The sequence below is a fragment of the Drosophila mauritiana genome, chromosome X (genome assembly GCF_004382145.1).
Source record: "Drosophila mauritiana strain mau12 chromosome X, ASM438214v1, whole genome shotgun sequence".
Taxonomy (NCBI): Eukaryota; Metazoa; Arthropoda; class Insecta; order Diptera; family Drosophilidae; genus Drosophila; species Drosophila mauritiana.
This window is the reverse complement of record NC_046672.1, coordinates 12407260-12415001: the sequence shown is the minus strand read 5'-3', so window position 1 is coordinate 12415001 and position 7742 is coordinate 12407260. Positions and strand designations below refer to the sequence as shown.

General features: G+C 42.3%; 3 protein-coding genes across 3 annotated transcripts; 1 reads left to right on the top strand and 2 right to left on the bottom strand.

Moving 5' to 3' along the window:
- Positions 1-403: 403 nt before the first annotated feature.
- Positions 404-1604, bottom strand: LOC117148303 (putative glutathione-specific gamma-glutamylcyclotransferase 2). The gene has a single exon (XM_033315623.1). It carries the CDS (start codon positions 1537-1539, stop codon positions 604-606), a length of 936 nt encoding a protein of 311 aa, XP_033171514.1. The 5' UTR covers positions 1540-1604; the 3' UTR covers positions 404-603.
- A 263-nt stretch (positions 1605-1867) lies between these two features.
- On the top strand, positions 1868-3143 carry LOC117148243. Its single transcript, XM_033315547.1, has 2 exons — positions 1868-2013; positions 2078-3143. The coding sequence occupies exons 1-2, from the start codon at positions 1985-1987 to the stop codon at positions 2928-2930; spliced, it is 882 nt and encodes a 293-aa protein (XP_033171438.1). The 5' UTR covers positions 1868-1984; the 3' UTR covers positions 2931-3143.
- On the bottom strand, positions 3061-7593 carry LOC117148242. The gene is made up of 4 exons (XM_033315546.1): positions 7449-7593; positions 4147-4295; positions 3899-4090; positions 3061-3826 (listed from the first exon to the last, which is right to left on the bottom strand). The coding sequence occupies exons 2-4, from the start codon at positions 4276-4278 to the stop codon at positions 3260-3262; spliced, it is 891 nt and encodes a 296-aa protein (XP_033171437.1). The 5' UTR covers positions 4279-4295; positions 7449-7593; the 3' UTR covers positions 3061-3259.
- Between the last annotated feature and the right edge of the window lie 149 nt (positions 7594-7742).

The window sequence follows — 7742 nt, the reverse complement described above, 5'->3', positions numbered from 1 at the left end:
CGTTAGGGTATTCCCCGTAAAATTTAATTTAATTTGCTAGAAACTTTAAATTAAAATCCTTTAAGTAACTTAAATTAAATTATAATTATAATTTACATGCCATTGTACTGAAAAATGGTTAATTTACACCGGTAGAAATAAAATAAAAATATTGAAATTGATTCCGAAAGCTGATAAGCGCTATATTGAGTACTATCTGAATGCCGTTATTCCTGAATTATAAATTTAAAGATTAGATATTAATGTTACTATCAACATAGATTTATACCATCTATCCGGCCTAGAGCGTGCTCTTTATATTTTATGATTTTTATAACAACTATATATGCCATATATTTAACAATTCAATGTTTAATGATACCACAAATCACACCACACTTCACTTTAAATAAAATCAAATAAATGTTTGTTTTAAATTTATATTCAAAATTCATAATAAATAATGTTCATGACTGAATCACAATCGTAATTGTGATTCGTCAGAAGCCTCTGTAACACGTCGTTGCAATTGGTCTATTTGGAATGGTGCATCTAAAAAGAAATTTCCCAAGCTTCTTGGTATTTACAATAAACAGTAGTCTTCTATTGCAAAATATTGGGGTGTCACGACTTATTTTTGGCTTGCAGTGCTCCGTGGATCAACCACTCGCGTCCGCCAGGCTTCTGACATCGCTCCAAAAGCTTCTCCAGCTGGTGGGCCTGCTCCGCTAGCTCCTCCTCCTCCAGAATACCGGATATCTCATGCAACAGCGCATGGCGTATTAACTGGGGCTCATCCTCGACAATGTAACGCTTAACGCAAGCCACCAGTTCTTCGAGATGATCGTCTACAGCACCGGGAAAGAGCTGATCCATGGCGGCGGCCAGGTTGAACAGGTATTCGCGATTGGGGCCACTGGGACCGGCCGAGCTGAAGATTTGCCTCGCAATACAGGGAACTTGCCACACATCACCAGCATAGGAATCGTTCGCCTGCGTGGCCACGTATATGATCACCTGGATGGGTTCTGCACCGTCAGTCGGATACTCGTGAAACTCCAAGCTGCAGCGCTCGTACCCGTTCTTCTCCCGGTAGTCCAGATGGTCAAGCACAGCACCCTTTTGACTAGCAGCTATGCGATAGGCGACCCCATAGACACGATCCTGGGCGGGATCCCCTGGCAGTAGGGTGACCACGCGACCAGGACGTTCGGGAATACCCCGGTGATCGATGCTGTGCTGGTAGAAGCGACGCTTGAATCCCCAAACGAAGCCGCGTCGTCGGTCTATGTACGGGAAGTCCGTCTTCCACACCAACGACCCATAGCCAAAGATCCAGACATCCGCATCCGAGGCTGCCGGCGGCTCCAATTGATTGCTATTTTCGGTATCGAAAGTGCGCAGCATGGAGAATCCTGGTGTAAAATCGTGATCCGCTGACTTGCATCCATGTTCCCTGGGCTCCTCGATAACGTTCGCGAAGAACTCGGTGTATATGTTGCCGGGCAGCTGATCCGCCCCAGAACCACTGTTTCGCAATTCCGTTAGGAAGTCCAACATCACCGGTGCTTCGTTAGTCAACAAATTCTGAAAATTTGCAATTTCCTTCGGCAGCTTATCGTCTAAAGTTATCGACATCAGCTGTTCCAATCCCGCAGGGCTGCCACACAGCCTTGAGTGTGTTTTAAATATATATTACAAATATTAGATTTTATAGTTAAATATGTATTTTTTTGTAATTGACCAATCGTTTTATTTATGTGAAAGACTAAGATTTGCATACGGTATGTTGGTAATGTGTATTTTTATATTATTCGTTCTCCGTTACTTTTTTATGTTGCAACAACATAGCCTGGCCACCCTGCGCTCAGTTAATCGAACAGCTGTTCCTCGCGCTATCCATCCCGCTCACACTCGCGTCGGTCAACGAAGGAATAAACAAACCGATTTTGAATCGGAATTGCCTGAGAAATAACACCCCGGAAACCACACAACCCCCATCAAAATGTCCGGCAAGGACGATCGATCCAAAGAGTACGTGCAACGTAACCACTCACCTCGCAGTTCGCACCTAATATTAACTATCCATTCTTTGCAGAAAGCGCAGGAACATGAAGCAGTACAATCATCACCATAAAAAGGAACAAGGGCGGTCCACCACGTCGTCGGGATCGCCGCCACCCACCTCCCGTCGCAGCATGGTTGATGTGGCGGACTCGAGCGATGAGCCAAGGTTGGCCAGGCGTGGCAATTGGCAGTCCAGTGGAGCTGGCCGCTCCTCGTTGGCACCGCAACGGAACAGGGACATGCTGGACACGCTGCCCAGCGACACCGACGATATGGAGCAATTGGGCCTGGATGGTGCACCCATCGATGAGAATGCCCGTGCCCAGTTACGAGCTGGCGATTTCCAGAAGATGGCCCAGTTTCCCAGCCTCGGTGGCGGCCACTTTACCTTTGGATCAGAGCGCGAATGGGCCAACGTGGCCGAGGGCCAGACCAAGCTACACACCAAGGCTGCCAGTGCTTACTTCACCCTGAACCTCACCCGCCTAAATGTGGGTCTGCAAACGATTCCTTTATACAAGCGTATGGATTATCCGGCGTCTTTGTTCACCCGTGCTCAGATTGCCGCCCAGGAGAAGGCCGCCGAACGGGCTGAGGCAGCCTACCAGCGCATTCTAAAGGACTCCAATGGGGGCGCCAAGTCGCGAGCTCCCTCTGCTAAGTCCAACAAGGACGCCGCCCCTGCAGCGGCGGAAAAACCAGTTGCCGCCTCAGCAGCTGAACCCGATGAACTTGACGAGCTATTGGCCATGACCGATACGCAACTGGGTATAGGCTCTGGACCCATCACGATGCCCATGCCTATGGTGCAGCCGGCCACGCCCTCATCGGCAGCAAGCAAAAACGGTGTGGAGGAATGGCTGGATTCCGTTTTGGATGAATAGATACATAATTCAGGAGGATATCCTAGTCGTATAGTACTTTCCGGACTATTACCAGAGTTTTTTATGCTTACACGAAATATTCAAATCACTAAGTGGCTTGCCTTTTAGAAAAAGCATCATTAAAATTATAAAATCTAGAGTTTCCGTCGTAACTTTATAGTTAAAGCAAGAGCCTTTTTATTGTGTATAATAAAATCGTTGAACGCATATATATATACCATGCGATTGTTTCGTGAAATAAGATTCAAATGTTAGGTTAAGTTATGGAAGATTTCAATTCTCTTCTCATCAAAGTATCTGAATTTATGACAGATTCCTTGCTACTACTTTCATTGTGTGGCAATTTTGCCTTGATAACACTTAACCAAGTGGCCATGCAAGAGTTGCATAAGCTCACAAATGGACTCCAAGAGCACCAGGCGCTCATGCAGATGCCCCAAATCGTTGTTCTCCACCATCAGGGGACGCAGCTCATCAACAATGGCGATTAGCCAGCGAACTAATATCGAGCATTCGTCCCTGGCCAGTTTCATAAAATCTTCCGGCACGCCGGTCTCCTGGCACAGTTGCTGGCCCTGGACACTGAATGGTCCGATCAGCAGGATGCTGGATATTAAACGGACCACCAGGTGCAGCGAATGCAGATAGGATATTACATAAATGTGCGGCTTCACCACGGCGACGACAAGCAGCAATGTGTTAGCCGGACGCAAACGGTGCAAGTCCAGGCCCAAGTCCGACATATGATCCAACATGGCCCAGAACAGACAGTTAGCCACAACGTTGGCCATGGTGGACAGTGGACTGGCCACGCGGCAGCCGAGGATCAGGTTAAGCATTGTGCTCGAACTCTGGATATTGAAGAGGCCCAGGATATGGACGCATATCTGGTGGATCTGTTGGACAGAGACAGGGAAGGATAAAGAAAAATATATATATATGTCATACATATATGTGTATATACTTACATGGCTTTCCTCGGTGCATGCCATATAATTGAAGCACTTTTGCAGGAAGAGAGTTCTCTTCACCTGGGTCGCCGAAGTATCCTCATGACGGTGTAGATAAACCATCAAGCCGCATACATACACCGCAGCCAGTTTATCGGCCCCGAATTGGATTACCTCCTGGTTGAGCAGTTCATCAAATCCAGATATAATCTGACGGAACATGTGAATAAATTAGGTAATGTTATTATGATATGAACATGGATCACCTCCAAAATATTGCCGGTGGCATAAATAAAGTAGCATTGCTCCCGAATCGCCGATCGACTCAAAGCCTGACGCAGCTCCTCCAAGCTGAATCCCTGGGGTCGCACCATGTGGGTCATGTTGTATTCTGTCATCTTATCTGAGGAAAAAGCTGGAAAAAGGGAGTTATGCATTACTTTTGAACAGGGAAAAGGCGCCTTCAAGGATTTGCTCCTTCGCCTCCACCTCCTCCTCCTTCTGCAAATTAGTGACTGAAAGATGTGATGTGTGCAAATAGCCAACGCTATTTTAATGAGCTCCGCAACATTTTGACATGTTTTCCAAACTCACTTGGCTGACATCTTGGCCAAGCCGAGTACAGTGAAACCGGAAAGTAGGTACTTTTAATTGAAAAGTCTAGAAATTTACTATAATTGAAGCTTTTGATTTGAATTATTGCATACACATCTTCTGCATACTCATCTTCCATGATTTTAAATTAATTTTGTGTTATTATATTATAAAATTATAATTATCTAGTTTATTTGCAATTTAAAACAAGTTACACTAATGTATTAAATCTAATATCTAGTTGCTACTACAAACTTCTAGTTGAATCGCATAAAATTTAAGGACTTAAGGGAGTCGTTGCTATCGGAAGCTTACTGTAGCTATGATTTTTCCTGCTTGTGTGTGTTTGCCCGCTTTTGTTTGTGTGTATTTGTGCTTGTCCTTGCACTGCTTTCGAAAAGGCTGGCAAAATGCAAATGCACGCGCGATGTGCGCATTTTAGCATAAAAGTCACCTGGCCTCCGTTTCCGCCTCCCACTTTTCCACCTGCCACGCCCATCGCCGCTTCAAGTTTCTTGCACACTTGGCGAATATCTGCTCATTATGCATTCATATTTCATATTTCGCAATTACTTGCTCTCACACACACACACACACACACGCACGCAAACGAACTGGCGGTAAAAAGCGCAAGAGGTGCAAGCAAGATGGCCATAACAGCAGGAAACCGTTAAGTTTCTGTGTGTGTGTGTTTGTGCGTCCTTTGCTTGGTCTTTTCTTTCTGCTCTTCTGCTTTTTTATCGCCCCTTTATTTTTTTGGGGCATTTTTTGCACAGATTCCCATTGAAATTTCCATATTCACATTTTAATTATGCGTCGGCATGAAAAGATTAACAACTTTTTTGCCGTCTCTGTGTGCGTGTTATGCTCTCCTTTTTGTTTTTAATTATGCACATGTATTTGTTGATCAAAATTAAATGGCAAAGGGGTAGGCAACATATAACCCTCTCTTTCAGAACTGCTTGCCAACATAACCTCAATTTAGCTGCCACTGCTTGCGAAGCGATGCATGCTAATCAACTGGGATTATCTCTAGCATAATATGATCTATCATATCAGCGTCCAGCTAAAAATCTGCGTCAAGTGTAAAAACCCGAGAATCCCCCTCTATTAAACGCGACAAAAGTGCTCAATTAGCGAGGGTTGTTCAGCAAGTTGAAGGGGAAACGCAGACCAGGCCAATTACAGTCAAACATCCGTAAGTGGAAAATATGTTTACATTTTCATTTTACTACAAGATTGAAAAGCTGTTAATACTTTCCATTGGGTATTTTTCCTCATCATAAGAAAAATTTGAACAAAATGACAAGTCTGGTCTGGTCTGGAAATAGCTTTTTATAACAGATTTTTTATGGAACCATCATTTGGAGGTTCAGCTGTGCTAATAGATACTAACAATCATATCCGGTTCCCGTCGGATGGCGATGATAATAATAATCAAGATGGTGATGACAAGTGGCAAGTAGCTACCCTTTAATTTTTGGGGGTGGACCGACCTGATGAGCCGCTTGTGTGCGCTGTTTGTTGTAACCAATCTGTGCATTTTACGCCTAATTTAAGGCAAATTGTCCACCCCACTTTTCTCAACACTTTTCCAACCCAAAACCCTCCCCCATCCAAATAACTTTTCCTTTTTTCGGTCTTCGAGGCCGCAGGCCCTGACAAAAGCCAACAGATTTTCATGTCATTATTTACTGATTTGTGGGCATTTGAAAGGGGATCGGTTTTCGGGCTTAGGATTTGCGTTCTGTTACCACCCAGCGAACTTTTTGTTTACTAATGAAGTTGTTGTTTACACAATTGGAAAGTATGATGTATACAAATGATAGCCGCAGTGCAAGTGGAATCAAAACCGTTCCACCCACCAATTATCACGAAATGTCATCTGAGAATTAGCCACGTTTGCAAGTCGCGACATAAGAAATTGAATAAGCCCTTGCAATGAAAATAAGTCTAATATTTCTGGCGGCTCTGATGATTCTATGTTTATTTCTGTCGGTAAGGTAAACATACTGAGCTTCTATTAAATGTTTATATATAATTGTGTAACTAGAAACAGTTTTAAAGAATTTGCACAATTGGGCTAATCAAGAAAAAGTGCTCAAGTAATAAGGAATTTGATAGTTTATAGAGTTTCCTGTATGTATAAGAGTTGTGCAAACTTTACCTTTTATTAAAACAAAAACTAGAAACGGTTTTAAAGAATTTGCACAATGGGGGTAATCAAGAAAAAGTGCCCAAGTATTAAAACATTTTATATATATATATAAAAAGTTAAATATATAAAAAGTTATATATATATAATAAAAGAAAGGAAAGAGTATAACTCTATTTTATAAAGTTTCCTGTATGTATAAGAGTTGTGCAAACTTTACCTTTTATTTAAACAGAAACTAGAAACTTTTTTAAAGAATTTGTACAATTGGGGTAGTGAAAAAAAGTGCCCAAGTATTAAAGCATATTTATATATTTATATATTTATTTATTTATTTATTTATATATATTTTATAAAGTTTCCTGCACGTATAAGAGCTGTGCCCAACTTTACGTTTTATTTAAACAGCTTTTATTAAAGATACTTTGAGATTAACTATATCATTAGGAATCAAACAAATAGATACATAAATTTCAAAATATAAAGAAAAGAATATAAGAAAGAGAGTAATGGCCTGGAAAATGCACCACAGAAAAACTTAAAAAATAAAGCTTTGGGCTGTTTTTGATCACTGAAAAAAATACAGAAGATCGAGCGACTCCCTAAGGTCAATATGCTCCCGGAGGCCACAGGCGAGAATGTTTTGAAATTAACCTTATCATTGGAAATCAAACACAAATTCTAAAATATCTAGATAAAGTTTGAAGAGCTCAGGAGTCTCGTAAAATTCATCCAAGCCTCACCCCATGGATGAGGATCTCAAAGTTTATATACAGAAGGGGCAGGAATTGTAGTGAATAAAATTAAAACTGCACTCACTTTTAAGTTTTGTATGAAGTGTTTAGCTTGGCGAAGAGTACTTCACTTGTAGAATTACTTTCCACTTCCTTGTCAATTATTAGCAAATTATTAAGGAGCTCACAAATACTTCAATGCAATCCAACTTATTTCGCCGACCACTATACGCTTGTGCAACTAATTGCAACTGATCGTTGGAATCGGGCTATGATCTCCCTTAGCCATGGACTCTTTGGCCGGAGGCAACCTGTATGGCTCAGACGGGGTTCGAGGCTGAAACCGTGAGACGATCCGAATCGATCCGATTCGAATCGA

Bases quoted from the DNA above. Each gene is read 5' to 3' on its own strand.
- LOC117148303 (XM_033315623.1), bottom strand. From the start codon at position 1,539: ATGTTGGACTTCCTAACGGAATTGCGAAACAGTGGTTCTGGGGCGGAT.
- LOC117148243 (XM_033315547.1), top strand. From the start codon at position 1,985: ATGTCCGGCAAGGACGATCGATCCAAAGA. The intron at 2,014-2,077 runs GTACGTGCAACG...CATTCTTTGCAG, and splicing joins AAGGACGATCGATCCAAAGA to AAAGCGCAGGAACATGAAGC.
- LOC117148242 (XM_033315546.1), bottom strand. From the start codon at position 4,278: ATGACAGAATACAACATGACCCACATGGTGCGACCCCAGGGATTCAGC. The intron at 4,091-4,146 runs GTGATCCATGTT...ATGTTCCGTCAG, and splicing joins CCACCGGCAATATTTTGGAG to ATTATATCTGGATTTGATGA. The intron at 3,827-3,898 runs GTAAGTATATAC...TCTGTCCAACAG, and splicing joins CATGCACCGAGGAAAGCCAT to ATCCACCAGATATGCGTCCA.